The 20,443-nt window shown below is 59.4% G+C and overlaps 1 protein-coding gene across 3 annotated transcripts in view; it reads right to left on the bottom strand.

Moving 5' to 3' along the window:
• CASZ1 (castor zinc finger 1) overlaps positions 1 to 20,443 on the bottom strand; it is a 155,445-nt gene that overhangs the window by 19,634 nt on the left and 115,368 nt on the right. For all 3 annotated transcript variants that reach the window (XM_070768868.1, XM_070768867.1, XM_070768869.1), the window contains 4 exons: positions 7,684 to 8,172; positions 3,907 to 4,741; positions 2,468 to 2,536; positions 752 to 842 (listed from right to left, as the gene is read on the bottom strand). In XM_070768868.1, coding sequence (XP_070624969.1) covers positions 752 to 842; positions 2,468 to 2,536; positions 3,907 to 4,741; positions 7,684 to 8,172 — 1,484 coding nt within the window. The remainder of the gene's footprint in view (positions 1 to 751; positions 843 to 2,467; positions 2,537 to 3,906; positions 4,742 to 7,683; positions 8,173 to 20,443) is intronic.

The following is a 20,443-nucleotide window of genomic DNA, read 5'->3' as shown; positions in this document are numbered from 1 at the left end:
GGGAGAGGGCCTGGTGGGTGGGAGGCCGCGCCTGGCCCCAGGGCCCTCCTGTTCTCCTTACAAAGAACTCTATTTGGGTCGAGGCAGCCCAGACCGCCCCAAGGCCAGCACCCTGGACTTGGGAGGGAATAATTTAGAAGGTTCCAGAACCACAGATCCTTCCCTGACCTTCTCCATGTCTCTCCATCATCAGGCCCGGAAGCAGAGAAGATGAATCCGAGCCAGGCCTTTCAGCCAAGGCCTCTGACAGGTGACAACTCATTTTGTCTAGTATCACCAATGGGCCCTGCCAGGCTGGGCTCCCTGGTGAGACAGACCACCTGCATTCCCCTCTCATTTGCTTGCTCTGCACTCACCAGAGGATGAGCTTTGAACATAAGGGACAGTCTACCTGAACTTCAACATAATCATCTGTAAAATGGGGCAGTAGTACCAGCCTCATGAGGACACTGGAAAGAGCTGACTAGACAAGGTATGCAGGCTGTCTGAGAAGTCCTTGGTGCGTGGTGGACTCAGTGCATTGGAGCAAGAATAATTATTACTGGGGAGGCAGAGGGCTCCAGACCCCATCAGACACCTGTGGGCAGCAATCTGGGAATGTGGACAGGCTGGGAGTTTTTCTGGCCTCTCTTCCTGCCCAAGTCAAGTTCAGGTGGCCCAAGCAGAACCCAGCAGTCCTGTCCTACTTCCAGGAGGCTCCTCCGCTGCTGTGCCAGCCTGCAGGAGCACGGCCAGTGCCCACGGGACATACCTGGTAGTTGCACTCGGGGTCGAGGCAGTGGTAGTGCTCGCGGTACTGGTAGGCGCAGTGGATGTGGCCACAGTGCTGACTGCCTGAGAACCTGCAGGGAAGAGGGGGTGGGCTCAGGCCTCTCTGGATGCCAGCTCCAGGGTCCTCAGCCTCTGTGGCTGAGAAGAGTCTGTGTCTGTGCTCCAGAGGACTGCTTCTGGGGTGTGGGGGCCTTGGGTAGAGATCTGGAGGGGCAGAGGTAGCCCCTGTGTCCGTGAAGCAGAGGCTGAGAAGGCCAAGGAGAGTGAGGGGGCCGCTGGGAATCCCAGACCCACTGAGCTGCAGAATGAGCCTTATCTGCCCCAAGAGGGAATGCCGGGCCGGGTTGGGGGGCACAGAGGCCTGGTGCCAATGTTGCATGGAGGAAGCGGGGCCAAGGCAGAGGCCAGAGCAGGGTCAGGGGAAGAAGCCTAGGATGGGATGGGATGAGGTGGGGAAGGCATGAGCCCCAAGGCAGCCCAGCCGCTGTTTCTGCAGGTGCTGCCCTCCCACTCCCCACCCAGCGCCGGGTCAGGTGCTGGGGACCCCAGTCGGGCCAGCTCACGGCCCTGTGACTGAGAAGTGTTAAAGGGCTCTCTCTGTCCTGGGTTTTCTCGACACTTGAAACAGTCCAGAGTGATGAATTTTTAAAGCCCAGCATCTGTTTGGCTTCCCGTGGTAGGGAGCATGTTCTCCGGCCAACTCCCCAGCTTGGAGCCCCTACTAGCTGCCTGGCCACCACTGCCTGTGGTCCAGAGCGCCCTGGGCCATCTCCGGGGTCCAAGACTGCCAGAGTGGGGGATCCTGCAGCCTGAATGATGACCACCTGGGGAGAACACACCATGACAACTGTGGACACGGTGGTGGGCTCAGCCTGCCTGCCCCACCATGGAGCGAGTGAGGGGAAGCCTATGTAACGGGGAGAACCACTTGCGAATAAAGATTTAAGCTGAAGCTGCCAAAAGAGCCATCTGCTGAGGCACTAATAATAATGATAATAATAATAATAAAGAGAGCACAGCAAAGCTGAAAAGACAAGGAGGGACAGGAGGGAGACACAGAGAGGGACGGAGATTAGCAGAAAGACGGCTGCCGGGGCCTGGCCCGGCCAGGTGCTGCCCCAGCCAGGTGCTGCTCCGCCAGGTACTGCCCGCCGGGGGCCTGAGCTGGGGAATCTGATGAGGTGAAGTTTCTTCACCTGCCAAGCCCGCTGCCTTAAGGAGGTAAAGGGGCAGGCCTGCAGTCAGGTGGTGAGGGTCAAGGTCTAGCCTGGGGTTGGGGGGGGGGTCGTTGCACACTGAGGCCACCTGCCCACACCCCTTCTTATCCCCTTACTGTTCCACAGTGGCTTGCATTGCCCTCCCTGCACCCCACCCCCACCAAGGCTCTGGATTAGCTGTGGAGGGGGGCCCTGTGCTCACCTGTGGCCGGGCCCTGCTAGCGGGCCCTTTCAGGTACCCGAGTCCTGCCTGGGGTACAAGCTACTTAAGGGTCTGTGGTCTGGACCCCATGAAGGGGGCGGGGGCTCTGAGATGGGGCAGAGGGCAGTCCCTGGAGGGAATCTGGAAGCAGGAGTGTGTGGGGGTAAGGAGGCAGCAGGCAGCTGATACTAGCGGTCAGATGGGCATGCGGTCCCACGGTCCCCAGCATTCCTACCCCGCCCACCTCTCCAGGGCAGTCTCCTCCCGAGGGGCCTACCTGGCAATATATTTCTGGTAAATGTTTACATCTTCAGTGACAGCTGGTTTATCTGTGGGCAATCCGTTCCTGGTGAGAGACACACAGGGCACAGCTGATGAGTGGACGAGGCGGCCTCCTGCCCCAGGCGTGTCTGGGGGCAGCTCCCTGCCGTGGGGTCCTGACCCTCATCTCCCTTGCTCTGTAGCATCCTGGGCACTTGAGGTGGGATGGGAAAAGTCCTTTGGCAGAAAACTAGCACAGCTGGGTTCAGTTGGCCCACCTTCGGCAAGGACTAGGCTGTCTCAAGCTGGCAGGGCTGGAGGGCTCCACCCTGAACATGGGTCTGACCTAGAGTCCAACCCTCAGGAGGCCTGGGAAGCTGGGGCCAAGCCCCTCTTGCACACAGCGGGGTCAGGACACTGCTGGCTGAAGAGGGGTACCAGGGACCACTGGGGAAGACCCCGGGGGAAAGGGCAAGAGCAGCACCAAGCAAGTGTGGCTGAGGGGTCGGAAAAGCCCCCCGACACCCCCTGTGCCGAGGGCGGCTCTCTAGACCAGCTCTCAGGTTTCTGGCCCTCCCCCAAGAGGGATGGCTGTGGGGAAAGGTATTCTCAGCCCCACACATGGATCCATCCGTCATTTTGCCACTGCCGAGGGCTTCACGTGGGGTCCGCCTGCCCCAGCCTCCTACCACCTCCTGCTGCCAGTCACACAGCCCAGGCTCTGAATCCAGGAGCCAAGGCCACCAGCTTGGAGCCCAGAACCCCCAACCCAGCGTAGGGTTTTCCCAGCCAACCGTAAGCCCGCAGCTGACCCTCGTGGTGGCAGGCAGAGAAAGCCTGCTGTGGGCAGATGGGGTTACAGTACTCTGTGGCAGGTGTGTCAGCAGGGGAGCAAGTGCACAGAAGCACAGGCAGGCCTTGGAGATGATGTAGGCTCGCTTCCAGACCACCATGATCAAGTGACGGTCACAATGAAGCGAGTCACGTGAACTTTTTTGGTTTCCCAGAGTACAGAAAAGGTATGCTTATGCCATACTGTAGTCCATTAATTGTGCAATAGTATCATGTCTGGAAAAACCATGCACATGTCTTAATTAAAAAAGGCTTTACTGCTAAAAAACGCTAACCATCAGCTGACAACGCAGGGTTGCCACAAACCTTCAGTGCACAAGAACACGCGACATCTTCAAAGCGCAAACAAGGTTTGCCTGTATGTGGTGTGTGAGGGTGTGTGCACACAGCAAGATGTATAGTGTGTGTGTCTGTGAACTGGGTGTGAGTGATTATGCAGGCTGTGTGTGTGTGTAAGTACGTGTGAGAATCTGGGTGCACAGTGGATGTGCGTAAGATGCGGGTACATGTGTCCACAAGTGTGAGCTTCAGAGGCAGAAAGTGGGTCTCTGGGTCACCCAGTGCTGGACTCAGGGCTGGCAGTGAGGGTGGCGCACGCCTTACTTGACAGTGGAGACGGTCCCCGTGGTGATGGAGTCTGTTTTGGAGAAGGTTGACTTCAGGTACTCGGGAGTGTTGAAAGGCAGGGAGGCAGATGGCTCAGGGCCTGGCCCAGGGGCACTGGGAGCGGTGGGCACGCTGGCGAGGGGTGCGGGAGCCAGGCTGGGGGTGGGCGGAACCTTGGCGGGGCCAGGCTTCTGGATGGCCCGGACGTCGTACTTGGAGGGGCGCCCCACCTTGCCCGTCTTGAAGGCGATGGCCCCACCCATGTCGGGGCTGCCCTCCCCGGGTTTGAAGAGGTGCAGGTACTTGACGTTCTCCAGGTCGTACTTGGACGGCTTCTTGTAGGCGCTCCCGTTTTGGGGCCGCAGGTTCTCGCCCGTCTTCAGTTTCTGGATGAAAAAGTCGTACTTGGAGGCGCGGGCCACCAGGCCCTGCATGGGGACGCTGCTGTGCGAGGGCAGGGGCAGGATGGTGGCCTTGGTCTCCAGGTGCGTGGTGCTACTGGGAAGCCGCAGGCCGGGCAGGGGGCCCAGCGCCTCCTTGCCTGCCCGCCCCTCAGCCGTGGTGCCGTGGGCCGGCCAGGACAGCTGCTCGCCAGCCTTGAGCTTGCGGATGTACTCCTCGTACTTGGAGAACCGCGCCCGCTTGCTGAGGGCGTCCTCGGAGGCGGGCAGCGCGGAGGAGGTGGCCGCCTCGGGGGTGGAGCCCGCATGCAGCTTCTCAAAGCTGATCTTCCTGGCCAGCTCGTCCCTCGTGTTCTGGTCGTCGTAACCAAACATGCCAAGGAACTCAGTCATTGTGGAGGCCGCGTAGTCCCGCAGTGAAGAGGCCTCTCCTATGGGAGAGGAGAGGGGCTGTCACCTCTGGGAGGGAGCAGGGTAGCCAAGGGACAGGCCACCCCCAGAGAGGGAGAGGGCCGGCCTGGGGAGGGGCGGAGCAGGACATGATCTATGGACATTTGGCTCACTTGTTAGGTTTTACGACTCTTAAATTAATTTGTTTAAAAAAAAAGTAATTAATACTGGGGTAAAATAAAACGAGTTCATCAATGCCAGGAAAATCAATTTCCTAAATGTTCTGGCCGATGGCTTTTCAGTACATTAAACAAAGTTTCATAAATGTCTCCGCTCTCTCGCCTTGGCCTAATATGAAAGAGAAGTCATTTTACTGGAAGTAAGGCCAGATCTCAACCTGCCTCTGGGGTGGGGGTGGGAATGGGGGCTGGGGACAGGTAGGGTTGTGAGCCAGTGGCTGGGCAGTCAGGAGGACCCTTGGGGACCAGTCGGGGTGGGCCTGGCAGAGTTGGCCTGGCAGACCTTCACTCCCCCCAGAAATGGACACACAGACCCCTGATCCTCGGGAGGAGGACGAGGGGCTTGCCCGAAGCCTTCTCAGAACCTGTCCTCTTGGCCCCTCCCAGACCCCCAAGTTGCTAACGGCCCCAGACAACAAGGCCAAGGGGGCAGAGAGCCTGCTGATGTGAGGCTCAGACTCCCTCAAGGCCCCACCCGAGCCAAGACTTATGACATGGGGAGGCCTACAAACCTCCCTGCCACCCTCTGGTCACTCGTGTTCACGCACAAGGGTGGGCCACCCCGAGGAGAGTCAGGGCCGGAGACACAGCAGCTGACGGTCCGCATCTCTCACTCCAGTGTCCATGGCAGGGCACACGGGGAGTCCCCCGCAGCCACCTCCCCGTGGGGCCGTGCATGCACACACACTCTCACAAGCTCATGTCCTAGTGATCGTCCGAGACACACATACAAGTGTATCCAGACCACCTCAAACTCCACATCCAGCTTCCCAAGACTGTCCCATTTGGCCTGGGGCTGTTCCCTGGAGACGAACCCCCTTCCACACACAATGTGCCACCACTGCAAGCCTGTGGGACGCCCCCACCCCCAGGACGTGTCTTCCTGCGCACTCACTAACACCGACCACCAGCTATACGCCACCCCGAGTCAGGGGTGGGGACACGCAGGTGGGTGAGACTCGTCGGGCCCCAGAGGACATGTGTTCTCTCTACTCCTGTCTGAGCCTGCACACTCGGGCACAGAGCTCCAGGCTGGGAGGTCCTAACAGCCCAGCCAGGGAAAGGTGTGGCCAGCCCCCAGCAGCGGGCTCTTCTCCCACCCCCAACCCCACCCGGAGGTGGTCTGAGAGCCGGTCTGGGCTCCAGCACAAGAGAAAACCTAGCAGCATGTAGACAGAGCCTCTGCGCTCCTGGGAGGAGGGGAGGAGGGCAGTTCTGTGGGGTCTGGGGCCCTCCGGGTGAGGACAGAACAGTCATGGACAGCACCCGGCCCCCAAGGTGGGGAGAGTGACTCAGGGAACCAACAGATGGCTGTCCCCCTGGGCTGGCTGGCTGGTGGGCTGCCGTCCTGACCTCAAGCCACTTGGGGTGGGGGACCCAGCCTGGGAGGGGTGGGCTCTGGATGCTAGATTCAGTGGCTCAGGGACCAGGGAAAGGGGCTAAAAATAGCTGGAGGCAGCTGAGCCCTCGCTATATATGGCAGAGAATCAGAAGGCTTTGAAGGGCAGACGGCTTAGAGCAGGGAGGGGGCCAGGCAGGGGTCCCGGGGGCAGCCCAGAGGCCTGCAGTCCCAAGGCCACTGTGGGCAGCTTGGGCTCTGGCTGCCCAGCTCCAGGGCCCAGGCTGAGGAGCCTGCCTGGCATCATGCTGCCATCCCGCTGCTATCCCAAACCCGAGGGGGTGAGGCCTGGAGCCATGAGGCCACCGGCAGTTTCCAGCCCTGCCTCCTGATGTGCTGGCTCGCCACTCCCCCGGGAGGAACTGGGGCGCTGAAGGGACAGTGGCCCTGGTCCCTGTCCCTCCCCACTCCTCAGGCCCAGCACAGTCACCTTGTGTCTGGGAACGGCAAGGGCTTTTCCTATCAGAGGAAACTGAAGGTCACACTTTTCCTCATTGATCTTGCAATGTTTGTTAATTACTCTGTCACTGATGTGGCGAAGGATAATTAAACAGCTCTGTTTATATCTTATATGCATAATTATGTGGCTGCGCAGGGCTCCCCGCGCAGGGAGGAGATGCGCCCCTTGCTGCAGGGGAAGGGGAGGCTCGGGATGCTAGGCGCCCGCTGCAAGGAGGCTGGGGAGCTGAGGAGAGCCCGGGCCCCAAGCTCCAGCCCTGGCCGTGCCCCCTCCCACCCAGAACTGAGGTCCTTCCTCTGCAGAGCAGAAGGAGCTCAGGGCTGCTCTGCATCTAAGGACACGTGGACCCCAGAAGAGCAAGGCCTTAGCCATCTCGTGGGAGAGAGGTCAGCCAGGGGACCGTGTCCAGGGCAGGTGGGTGCAATGGGATCTGCTGGCTGGCTGTCCCTCTCCACATATCCAGGTACTACGCCCCCCAACAGGCTCCTTCCCAAGCAGGTACTTGTGGTGAGCCATCTACCCACACACTATCCATCCATCCATCCATCCATCCATCTGCCTGTCCACCCATTCATTTGTCTTCCTGAAGACCCACTGTGTGTTCAGCAGCTCATCGCAACCCTGCTCACACATGTGGAAAGCTGCTTTCTCAGGCCCTTCCCTTCTCACCCCTGCCACACCACCCCCCGCCCCAACCCCTGCCCGACTCCTCTCCCCCATGCCAGCCGTGACCTCGGCCCCAGCCCCCACCTCCTCAGGAGTCCTCCATGGGCCCTAAAGAGGGGTCACTACTTGGAGCAAGAGTAAGGGAAGAGGGCGTGCTCTGTAGACACACCACCCCTCCTCCTCGTGGGGTTCTGTCCCATCCAGGGCTTAGATACCCACCTGAAGCCTGCTTGGCACTGGGGCCACCGTCATCCTTGGAGGCTGCCCCGTCTGAGTTCTTCTCCTCCAGGACGCTGCTGTCCTTGGGGGGCTCTTCGCCGTGGTCCTCCTCGTCGCTGCAGCCCTGGGGCTGGACCATGTAGACGCCCTCGGGCGGCAGCTCCAGGCCCTCCCGGGCGATCCGCCCCAGCACAGGCGCAGGTGCCGGCTCCTCGCTGTACTCCCCGTTGACCCACTTCTCAATCACCGCCCGCCTCTTGTCTTCTTCGCTGCGGGGGGCCCGGGCCACCCCAGACTCGGGGCCACTGCGCTCTTTGTCCCGGGGCTGCAGCGGGCTGCCCTCAGTGTGGGCACCGGCCTCCCCACCCTTCTCCACCTCCACCTGGCGGCTCAGCTTGGCGCAGATGGCGTTGAGCTTCAGGCCGCCTTTGCGCTTGGCCGCCATCGCGGGCTTTCCTGCGGGCGGGTCGGTGCACCGGGTGCCTTCAGCTGTGGGAATGGAAGAGAGGGGTCAGAGGCACCGCCACCCACCTCAACAGCCCCACATCCCCCAAGCCAGAGGTCTCCCCAGTCACATTCCACCCCACTGCCCTGACACCAGGCATGTCTGTCCCCTCACTAGACTGTGGGTTCTATTCTCAGAGCCTGGCATGGACTCCGTGGTTCAGAAATATCTTGTAAATGAACGAACGAATGGACGAATGACTTCACGCACAGGAACAGTCTTCTTCTCAGCCCTGGCTTCTGGAAACACTTCCTCCCCGTGTCTGGCCCTGGGAGCCAGGCCAGCTGTGCCTCAGGATGTCACTCTGCCTCCATCAACTCCTGCAGCCCTGGGGGGCTTGGCTAGCCCCAGGCAACCCACTTTCCAGATCTGAGAAGCGGGAATAGATTGGGATTCCTCAGATCCCCAGTGGAATGCCCAGAGGCTGCCATTCTAGTGCCTCATCCCTGAGCATGACAGTGCGATGCAAACGGCCTGGAACTGTAAGTAGGCTGCCCGGGCACTGGCCACCTCCCTCTCGGCCACTGAGCAGGGTGCCCAGGGTCTTGGGAGGGGAATGGCAAGACCACCCCCATACAGCTGGAACCTGCCACAAATGCCAACCAAAGCTGACACACCTACACCGGTTTATTTGTATATCGGTCCATCTGTCTGTCCACCCATCCATTCAGCGAGCTCCTACATGGCAGCGCCAGGGGTGGGGCGGTGGCCACGGCAGACACAGTCGTGGCTCACACTCCCTTTCTGCACAGGGGGCCCCATCGAAGCCTCTAGATGGCAGGGCTCCCAGGGGGTGGGCATGGCCTCATCTCCACACAGCTCAAAAGGTTAAGCCAAGGGAGGAACTCTGCTCCCAGGCCCACAGTCAGAAGGGGCTTCACTATAACGGATCAAGAGCCTAAACACACACGCCGGGAACCCACTGAGAGGCTGACTCGGACAGAGATGGGCACACTTGGGCCAGGACCTCATCTGTAGGCAGACTTGGCTTGTGCACACAGATGGTGGCCCCCCGATACAGACAATGCCTGGCAGCCCCAGGTCCTTGTCTTGAAGCCAGCTGCCCAGTTCTCCCAGTCCTGTGGCCCTGGCTCTTCCGGGCCCCACCCTCACCCTAGCCGGATGCCCACTCTACCCATGTTTGTCCACATCTCGAAGTCTGCACTGCCCACACCCAAGTCTCCAAGCACCATCATGGGCTCTTTCTCAAGGCTCATTGACAGGGCCCTTCATCACACCATCCCACCTGACCTCCAGGCCAGCCACCAGGCTCTGTGACACCAGGCTTCCTCAGGCAGATCTATGGGGGGCAGGCTGCACCTGGGCCCCTCTGCCCCCGGCCCTGGTAGAGAAGGAGGGTGGGAGTGGGGGAGCCTGCTCTATTTTTACCAGGAGGTAAGCAGCCAAGTGTGTATGGCAGACAGCAAATGAATCTATAAATATTTATCCCAAGGAAGAGGGAAGCAGAAGCTCCCAGGGCTGCACTTGCTGCTGGTGACACCCCGTCCCTGGGCCCCCACCCATCCTGGAGCCTCCTGGCACTTGGGCCCACCCAGCCCTGCCCACCCTTTCCTGATGCCGGCCGTGTGCCTGGCTCAGTCCCTTGCGGGCCCCTACCAGATGTGCTGCAGCTGTGTGCCGGGGGGCCCCCCCAGCCTGCAGGCCCCGTGGCTCCGCCCACGCCCCCGACACCTGCCCTCCAGCTGCTGCTCTGCCCCGCCCACCTGCCTTCCAGATGCTGCCCTCCCTCTGCCTCCCGCTGCTCCCAGGGGTGGAGGTGGGGAAGGCATGTCAGCCTAGGGTGCAGGGCAGGAGGCAAAAGCAGGCCTTCCTTGTAAGTGCACACGCGTGAGAGTCTGGGGCTGTGAGTAGAGGGGTGTGTGTGTGTGTATAAGAGCTGAGGTTCAAGTTGCCTGCCCGCCTGCCTTCCGGCCCACCCCGTGGGGCCTTCTCCTCTACCCCTCCTTCAGGACCCTGGGACCTGCAGACTACCCCCCTCGTGGTCTGACCCCAGGCTCCTGTCCATGTAAACATTCCCCTGACTTTCTTCCCTAAAATATAAACGCCGTGGCCGGGCCTCAATGGGAGGAAGCCATCCGTCCCCGGCCCTGTCACTGCCCCTTTCATCTCCTTCCCGCCACCAGCCTGCCCGCTGCTCTATTTACACTGGAAACTTCCTCTGGGAACAATACTGCCCAGGAGGCCGGCTTGGGCTGGAGGGTGGGAAGGCACGGGGACTCCCGTACCGCTAACCTGAGACCCGGCTCCAGAGAGGAGGCGAGGGGCAGGGCGGCTGCAGTGGGCCCAGCTGGGCCCCGGGGAAAGGAGCAGGCCGGTCTCTGCCTGTGGGCTGCCAGCCCAGGGCGTCTCCCAGCCTGCAACCTCTGGCCCCAGGGACGCTGGATGGGCCAGGGTGAGCCCTGGGAGGCAGCACTGCACCATGGTGTGCCCTGGCCTCTGGGGCAGACAGTTGTGAGTTCAGGGCCTGGCTCTGCCCCTCGCTAAGCTCTGGGTTCTGAGCGAGCTTTCCCCACCATGAAAGGATTGCAGGACTAAGGTGACAGGGTGCCTGTCTGTGCCAAGCACAGGTCCTGACAGTCAAGCATCTGGGAAAAGGCAGCTGAGCTCTGGGAGGGGACAAACAGGCAAGTGTGGTGCCACCTCTGGGCACGAGATCCCTAGCTAGACCAGGAAACCACACCTGGGCCAGAAGAGGTTGCTGGTGGGGGCACAGGAGAGGCTGGAGGCCCAGGCTGTGGGCAACAAATGACCTCTCCCTGGCTCCCAGAAAGTCTCTAAGCCTCCCCTCCAGGGGCTCCAAACTCAACAAGCCCCCTGCAGGCAGCTCTGTCTCCAAGCTGGGGGGTCTTGCTCAGGGTGGAGAAAGGGAGGGGCAAGAACTGGCCTGTCTTCACACCTGTAGGCGCTAGTTCATGGTGTCTCACCATGACCCCGTGAGGCAGGTACTGCTGTCGTCCCATTTGACAGAGGAGGAAGCTGACCCTGGAGCCGTGCAGACACTCCAGAGCCCGAGCGCCTGAAGGCCAGGGTGCAGCAAGGTGCGGGGCTGCCACCATGTCCCCGTGGCGGCTCCGGAGACTCCAGGAAGTCCCAGGCCACCCCGAGAGGGCTCCTCTCCACTCCTGCCCATCTCCTCCTCACCCCCACTCCCGGTTCCCATAACACGGAGCCCCCTAAAGTGTTAACTGTGATGGGTAAAATGGTGCAGCAGATTGCTACAATAAATAATTTACTGATATTTATAAATATGCAAATCAGCCAGCTTCAGAAATCGAATGAAGGGAGGGCCTCGGGAGAAGGGCCCGTTATGGCAGGAACCGCATCACTCCCTCCACAGGCTGGGGAAGGCCAGGGCTACTGCCAGCTCTGGGGGAGGGAGGGGGCTCCTCTAGCTGCACCTGGGCCCCTCATCCCTGATCCCTGGGGACTAAGCGGGTGGCTGGATTGGTTCCACCTCCTCTCCTGGTCAGGGCCAGGTCCTTCCTAGCCCTGGGTAGCCTGGGCTCAAGGGGACCGGAGACTCCAGGGCCTGATGCCCACGACTGGGTCTCAGAGTCAGCCTGGGGCGGTGGGGTGGGGGCTAGTCCCCAGGGGCTGGCAGGGCTGGCAGCCCCTCCCCACCGGTGAGTAATGTGTTTTGGGGCCGGGCGGACTGTCAGCTACCAGGCTCCGGGTGCTTTATGGGCTCTGCCTGGTGGCTCTGAACTCCCTGGTAGGAAATAAAGTTCTCCCTGCGCGTCCCTTCTAAACATTTCACTCAGTGGAAACGGTGTTTAAGAAAAATGAGGACATATTTCTTCCTAAGGATGCAGTGTCCCCTTTGGGCGGCCTAATGCCCGCTGTATATCAAGAAGTGGCGAGGCAGGGGCCAGGTGCCCGTCCCCTCTGGTGGGGGTGGTCCAGGGGGCCGGCCTGTCTGCTGCCAGGTGGCTCGGGGGCCACGGGCACCACTAGGCCACTCTGGTGGCCGCCCTGGCCCGCACAGCATAGAGCAATATGGTAGCTGGCACCCTGAGCACCTCCCCTGCGCTGGGGACAGCACTGGGTAACCACTCAGAGCCTCAGTGACACACCCACCCCCATCCCAGCACAGCCATCATCCTGACCATTTCCAGATGAAAAAGCAGAGCCCAGTGAGGCTGTCAACTGTCGTAGTCATCCAGCATCCGTGTGAGAGCTGGACTCAGACGTCTCACCATCTGAGACCCTAGGTGTACCTCCCACAGCCTCCCAACCAGGGTGGCAGCAATTTCGGAGCCTCCCTGCCACCCGTAATGACTTGCACTTGATGGGCCACCAGCCCCAGGGCTGGGGTGCCGGGGGCTGAATTCCGAGGACACGACAAGAGCAAGCGGACTGCCCTGGTTCCTGCCAGGATGGACGGTTCAATTTAGACCAGGGGGCAGATGCTTGCTCAAGTCATTACAAGTGTGATCACTGTGGTGAAAAGTCTCGGTCCCACAGGAGTGGTGAGTCTAGGAAGCAAGGAAGGGTTCCCAGAGACACCTGTCCTGGCTCTGCTCCCCCACGAGCTCCCTTGGGGCCCCACCATCCCCCTGCCTCCCTCTTCCCCCTACCACGCAGCCCAACTCTATCTTAACAGTTCCAGCCCCGTCTCCCCAGACACGACCTGTGCCCTAGGAGAACAGGGGTGTCCTTCCTTCCCTCTTGGGCCCAATCCTGTGCCTCACTTGGCAGAGAGGAGCAGCCACTGCTCCTCGAGGCCCTCAGCTGGGCCCCCTGGTCCCCAACAGCTCCAGGTGGGCAACTGGGGGGGCCCAGCTGCTGGGCCCTACGTGTGCCCCTTGGTTTATTTATTTATTATGATTTTTTAGTCCAGTTAAAAGGTTTACTATCCAGACGCGTCTAAGTGGCCTCACTTAGCGTAAGTAACTCTATAAATCAGGGAAACTGTTAGCATCCACCGCACAGGCTGGCCATCAATCTCCCCCAGGTCACAGCCAAACAGGAAGGGGAGAAAAAAAAAAAAAAGAGTTACCACCCAGGGGAGATTTAAAACACACACACACAGCGCACACGCAGACTGTGCGCGCGCACACACATTCAGGCGTCTCGGTATTTGTACAATCACATTATAGTCACATGTGTACACACACAGCGGCCCGGAGACTGGCTGTGCCGCGTGCGTCACGACATGGATGCACGAACGTGGCTACTGCAGCCCGAGGGGGACACACGTGAGGAAGGGGTGAGCCCCCAGGGCTGCGCTCTCAGTGCCTGCGCCGCCCTGCCCAGGCAGGCGGCTCTGGAGGGCGGTGGGACCAGGAGGGGCTTCAGCTGGGTGCTTTCCCCTTCTGTGGCCTCTGCCTCTGCCAAACCCCAAGGGGCCAAGCTTTTCCCTTTTGTGTGCGGGAGGCAGGGAGGTGGTGCCCAAGGACGGGGCAGGGAGGTTGTCAGCCCCAGGCCACTGACAGGCCCTCGTCCCCTGTACCCAAGGCTGGGCACACCCCAGATGCAGCACGTGACTCAAGGAGGGCAGCACCATCCGGACGATCGACCAGCTTCGATGCAGAGCCCAGGACGATGCCCGGCAAGGCGAGCTTTCTGCAGCAGCCTCAGGAATGCCTCACCTCACTTGAGATGTGGCTGGATGCACAGAGCTTGGACACAGGCTCCCTCCCTGTCCCCAGAGAAGAGGCCCCAGACCTAGAAGGCCCCCACCAGGAACGGGGGTGGGGAGGCTGCTCCTGGCATTCTCTGAGGGTCCCCAAGGCCAGGCCGGGCAGTCCGAGGGTGGAAGACCCGCCCAGGCCCACCGCCTCTCCCACCTCGCCCAGAGGCCTCCCCGGCTCACCCGCCCGCCTGCCCGCTGCATCTCCCCATGAACTCTATTTCTCTTTCCTCTCTGAAAACAACTGAGCTGTAAATACTGTTTAACCTTCTCCCCCCCTCCCCCCCACCCCCTCCCCTCCGCACTATAAAAACACAAATATGCCATAACTCAGCCGGCCCGGCCGCCCAGCCTCCAACATGCCCTGCGCCCGGGCCTCTCAGGAAGGTCATTACAAACGACTTTCCGATTCACTGCTCCTGAAATAATTTTGTGTATTAAAACCTGAATCTGCACTTTCTGGGGCCGAAAGCCTCGCTTAATTATGGCGGGTGTCCTTGGGACGGACAGTGATCCTTCACTCGCCAGCCCGCGCTCCAGCCCTCCGCCCGCCAGCCCGCCCCCCTCCCGGGGCCCAATCTGTTTTCAAAGTGTGTCTGTCCTTTATTAAATTGTTTTCTTTTCCACATTATCAGTTGCCATGGAGACCTCATCTCTCGGATTATTTGAATTTCATTATATCTATTGATTTGGGAGCATTTCATCTTTTTTATTGTTTTTCTGTCAATTTTCAAAACGAATAACCATCTAATTTGCGTCAGTGCTGATTATGTTTGTCCCTCAATAGAGGTCGGCAGCTGCGCTGGGGAAACAAATCAATGAAAAACCATCATAAAACTCCCCACTCCAGTCTCCAGGATGTGTGGGTGACATTCCACGCCTGCGAGACACACACTCATCAGCTCCAAGTTCGGCTACGGTGGCGGCTGCTCCTCTCCACGTCCGCCTCCTCTGGCCTTAATATTTAATTCTGCGATTTGGGGCATTATTAGTGGTGTTTTTATTAGTGCGTGTGCATGTGAGTGTGCTGTTGCGTTAATTTGTGGGTGAGGCAGGGAAACCCCGGAGGAGGGCAGGGTGGATGGTGCTGGGGGTGCGGTGGGAAGTGGAAAAAAGGGGGGACGCCCAGAGGAGAGGATGGGCCCCAGGACCACCGGGAGGATCATGATGAGGGCTTGGAAAAGGGGGGATGCAGAAGTGGGACTGAGCCAAGGGGAGGAGAGGAGGGAATTCAAATTGCTTACTTTGTTGGTTTTTTTTAAATAATTTATGCAATTTTAAGCATTTATGTATAAATTTTTTAATAAGCCACCCTGGAGCAGGATGGCCATTAACATCCCAACGTCCTTCTGTCCAATGGGCTGGCGGAGAGGATCAATTTCTGAGAGTACTTTCCCTTTTTTATGACATGATAAAATGCTTTTAAAGCAACTTACACAAATATGGAAATTTTTTTTTTCTTTTTTTCCCCGTCCCCTCTCCCTTCCCCTAACAGCCTTCTTATCCACCGGGGATGGGGGGGTGTGCGCACACGCACACTCGCCACTCGCGCTCACGCTCTTGCTCCTGCTGGGGGAGGGGGCGGGGGGCTGGCCGGGAGAGAGCCCCAGTTCTAACTGGAACTGGCCGCCTGTCCTTCTAACAAGGGCATAAACTTTCATTACCCATGCACGCAGTCAAAGACAATTTAGGGAAACGCGCTGCTCGGAAAAGGAAAACCTCAGCGATTCGTGGCCCACACTGCCGTTGCCATCTGGGGGGCTGCTGCCACCTCCAGCCCCCAGTGAGAGGGCGCCAGAGCCCTGAACCTCGGGCCCTGCCCGGCAGGAGGCGGGGAGGGGCCCCAGAGGGTCACAGCCACAGAGGGAGAGGAGGGACCAGACAGAGCCCTGGGAACACCCAGCCTGGGGAGGGGCTGGGCCCCGTGGTCATGCTCCCCCCACACCCCTTCGCTAACCTCAGTCAGGCATGAGCCCGTGAGGGTAAGCACAGGACTCCAGGGCTGTCCCAGAGTGGATGCTCAGCTCTGTGGATGAACAGACAGAGGGACCAAATGAAAATGAAGCAGGAAATTGTCCAGATCACAGGGGTCCACGCTGGAGACTCACGGTGCCTGGGAAAGGCTCCCTCTCCAGGTGTCACCTCCTGCAGAAGTGGGTCTGGGGCAGGAATGCTTCTGCGTGTAAAGGATCAGGGCTACCAGAGGAAGAAGGGGTGTCCTGGCCACTACCACCCTGACCCTACACTTGAACCCCTAACTCCCTGAGATGGAGCCAAACCTTGTGAGGAAGAGGGCAAGTGGCTTAAGACTTAAGGACGATCCTTATTTCCATGTCCCCATTGCCTTCCAGACCCTCATCCTGAGGGCTGGGGCAGGTGGAGGGCCTGAAGGGTGCCCAGTCCCAAGACTGAGAGGGATGACCCTGGTTCCCAGGGAGGATTGGGACTGCGTTCACCCTGCTGAGCCACACCTGGGCAGCTGGACTTTCAGTTCAGTTTCAGTTCAGTCGCTCACTTGTGTCTGAATCTTTGCAACCCCATGAATCGCAGCACGCCAGGCCTCCCTGTCCATCACCAACTCCCGGAGTTCACTCAAACTCACGTTCATTGAGTCAGTGATGCCATCCAGCCATCTCATCCTCTGTTGTCCCCTTTTCCTCCTGCCCCCAATCCCTCCCAGCATCAGAGCCTTTTCCAATGAGTCAACTTTTCGCATGAGGTGGCCAAAGTACTGGAGTACTTTGTCACCTCCTGCAGAAGTGGGTGACATCTTTAGCATCATTCCTTCCAAAGAACACCCAGGGCTGATCTCCTTTAGAATGGACTGGTTGGATTGATCTCCTTGCAGTCCAACGGACTCTCAAGAGTCTTCTCCAACACCACAGTTCAAAAGCATCAATTCTTTGGTGCTCAGCTTTCTTCACAGTCCAACTCTCACATCCATACATGACTACTGGAAAAACCATAGCCTTGACTAGACAGACCTTTGTTGGCAAAGTAATGTCTCTGCTTTTCAATATTCTATCTAGGTTGGTCATAACTTTTCTTCCTGGCCTTTAGAAGCTTCCAAATAAGATAAACTGACATTAGAAACTTGGTGTGTATGCTATATCACTACAGTCGTGTCTGACTCTTTGCGACCTCGTGGACTGTGCCCTGCCAGTTTCTCTGTCCATGGGATTCTCCAGGCAAGAATACTGGAGTGGGTTGCTATGCCCTCCTCCAAGGGATCTTCTAGACCCAGGGATCAAACCTGTGTCTCTTATGTCTCCTGAATTGGCAGGTGGGTTCTTTCCCATTAGCATCACCTGGGAAGTCCTAGAAACTTGGACCGCCTCTTAAAAACGTGTCACTTGAAGCAAGTTACATCTCTGCCCTGGACATCCGTGTCCTCACCTGAGATGCCGGATTGTTGAAAAAAGAGGATGTAAGGTGACATGTCTGGCACAGTGCTGTGCAGCAGGGTGCCTGCCACTGTACTGGATGGTGACTGTGGACAGGGTCCCCGCCTTGGGAGCAGGAAGGGCTGTTGCGGTCAGCGCAGAGTCCAGCCCTGCACGGCCCAGCCTTTGCCCAGAGATCTGGGAGGCCTCTTCCTGCCTCCCCCTGCACCCCAAGCTCAACTTTCTCCTGGGACACTTCCACCCTGGAGCCCCCGAGCATCTCTCCTGACGCATCCCATTCCCTGGTGAGCCTGACCATGGGCAGCCCAGGAAGGGCCCCACGGTATCCTCGACCTTCAGCGGCAGCCACATGGGAGCACCCCTGGGGTAGCCTGTGGTCAGGCTACCCCAGCCCTCTCGGGATGCGAGTGGAGCAGGGCTGCGCCCACCCTCCTCCTCACTGGTGCTCAGCCCACCCTCTACCCCCCAACTGTCATTAAAATAACAAGTTTCTGTTACAATCTAAACATTCCCACATCACATAAAGGGTTATATTACACCCGAGTCACTCCCGGGCCCGTGTTTGCACAGAAAAGCTCACGGCAGGTCCCCCCTCCTGACGAAGTGACTTATTAAAGTTTAAACAGTAATTAACAGAACAATAAAAATAAAGGGATGTTTGGGGAGTCATAGCGCACACAGGGTTTTTGGCAGTGCCAGCAGTTTTTCAGTGCCCTGCGCTGGCAGCAAAATGCGACTGTGAAGCCAGGGGGGACAGAGGGCTGGGCCAGGGTTGGGCCGGGGAGACTCCGGGCCTGGAGGATGAGAAACTGAGGCTGGACGGGAGGGAGGGGATGAGAAGGCTGCTGGGAAGCCCTTCTGGAATCCGTGGGGCCACCAGCCCCGCCAGGATCCTGGGTGGCAGGCTGGGCGTGGGGGGAGCAGGAGCAGCAGTCTGATAGCCACAGTAAGTCCACCGAGCTAGGCTGCAGAGGCTCTGTGATGCCAGGGCCCAGTTTGGCCCTGGGCCTTGCTGGGAGTCCAGTGCCCTGGTCACATCCAGCCAACGCCAGCATGGACCTGACCGGGGGAGGGGGGTTATCGGGTACCCTGGTCCTGTGGGCATCACCAGACCCTGCAGCTATTCATTCCTGGGGCTGGACCCTGACCACTCTGGCTTCTCTCCCAGTCAGGCAGGGATTTTTCCCTGTTCCTGTGCTTGGGGCACTGTAGTGCTGAGAACTGTCCCAAAGCCCCTGGCCTCTACTAAGCATGAGTAAAGACTCAGGGGGAGCCTTCCTCTCCACCCTCTGGGAGGTGGAGACCAGCTGGCCCACCATCGCTGGGTCCTGCCTGAAGGGAGGAAGCACCTGGCTGGCTAGGCCAAAGTGGGCCCCACTGGTAGGCCCTTGATTTGCAAAGGTCCTCAGGGAGCCAGCCCTGGGGGGCTGGCCTAAGGCCAGACCACTCATCTTTCGCCTCTCCTGGTCTACCTCCACAAATTCTACCTAGATACTTAGACACCTGGGCTGGGGGCAGACAGAGATCCTGAGGGATGGGGGAAGGGGACAGCAGAGAACCAGAGAGGAGGGCCTCCACCTGGACGAGGCCAGTGAGCTCGGTACTGTTTTCTCAATGACTTGGGAGCTGGGGAAGGAGGGACTGCAGGAATGGTAAGTGGCCACAGTGCACACGTGTTATCCCACGCTGACCAGGCGATGGGTACCAAAGTACTACTGGGCAGGCCCTGGACACACCGGCCCCCAGGCTGCCCTCTCACTTCTTCCCGACTCCCCAGGCCCTGGCCGTCACAGGCTGTGTTGCCGGGTGCTCTCGCAGGCTGTCCTCTTTTAACCCAGAGCTCACAGCCAGTCTTGCTGCCCTCGCCAGCCCTTCTTGTCCAAGGAGAGCCTCTCTGCAGTCACTGTTCTCACCATAGAACGTTAGTTCTCCAAAGTGTTTTTCAGTATGACATCCCCAACTCAGGTTCTCCCCACGAGAGCAGAGCAAACAGTCAGTGTGGGGCCACCATGAGGACCATGACAGCAGTCTCCACCCTTCTCTTGGCCTTCTCCATCTCCCTTGGGTCTCCGTGAGCCAACCTGCCCTCCCACCTGCCTGGGGACCCCAGTTCTGCCATAGCCTCCCTCCACCCTGGTGCCCACCATGGACAGCCTGCACGAACGTCAAGCCCGGAATGCAGCCTCTGGCCCCAGGCAAGCAGCCCCACCAGGTCCTGGCACCAGCTCCCCTGCTGGTTCCTCCACATCATAGCTGCAGGGGCTGACAGGAGCGGCTGCAAGCCGTGCATGGAGGCGAGACGCTGGGCTGAGTTGAGAGGTTCTCTCCAGCCTCATGTCTCCTGGGACCAGGTTCCCAGGCTGCTGGCGTGCATAGAGGGCAGGAACTCGCCCAGGCTGGGCCTTCATGGTGCCTGGCCATGCTGCTGCCTCCCTGCAAGGCCCCTGCAGATCCAGCTGGCCAGGGAGGATAGGGCCCCAAGGCTCTCAGTGCTGCCCAGGATCTGGGCACAAACTGTGCCCCAAAGACATGGAGAAGAGCCAGCAGCTTTCCCGCTCCCTCTTTCCCAGGCACAGTTCTTTGGGGCTCCACCCCTTGCCCCAAGATGAAGGACTCTTGGTGAGGGGAGAGTGACACTTCCCAAGTGCGCAGCTGCTCTGCTCAGGAGCCAGGCTGCAAAGAATGACAGGGGCTCCAACGCCCTGGCCAGAGGAGGCCGACTGAGTTACCCAGCGTCAGGGGCAGGGAGGGCGTGCTGGGGGTTAGGAGGAGGACTGGCAGAAGGCAGGGCCCCAAGGACGGCAGGTGGGGACAGAGAACTTCTAACCGCTGTGCTCTAAGGCGGGCAAACTGGGGACAGGTTGCTCATTCTAATCCACTGTTTCTAGAATCCCCAGCTTCTCCCCGGCCCGCCACAGCCCAGCAAGGACCCCTGGCTGGACAAGGTGCTCCCAAGTGTGGCAGCTCTCGGGGCAGAGGCTGTCCTAAATGTGTACAGAACTTTAGAACCAGAAGGACTTTGAGGCCCAAGATGGCTGAGAGACTTGTCGAAAGCCCAGGTCACTCACTTGTCGGGACCAAACAAATCCAGAAACCCAATTTCTCACCTAGGCCCTCTCATGACAAATGATCACACTGCTCATTTGTGTTTAAAAGTTGAATTTCCTGCAGCCTTGAAGACAAGTCCCCCCGCCCCCC

This window comes from Bos indicus, chromosome 16 (genome assembly GCF_029378745.1).
Source record: "Bos indicus isolate NIAB-ARS_2022 breed Sahiwal x Tharparkar chromosome 16, NIAB-ARS_B.indTharparkar_mat_pri_1.0, whole genome shotgun sequence".
NCBI lineage: Eukaryota > Metazoa > Chordata > Mammalia > Artiodactyla > Bovidae > Bos > Bos indicus.
Note: the sequence above shows the minus strand (reverse complement) of the source record. Positions and strands in the feature narration are given on the sequence as shown.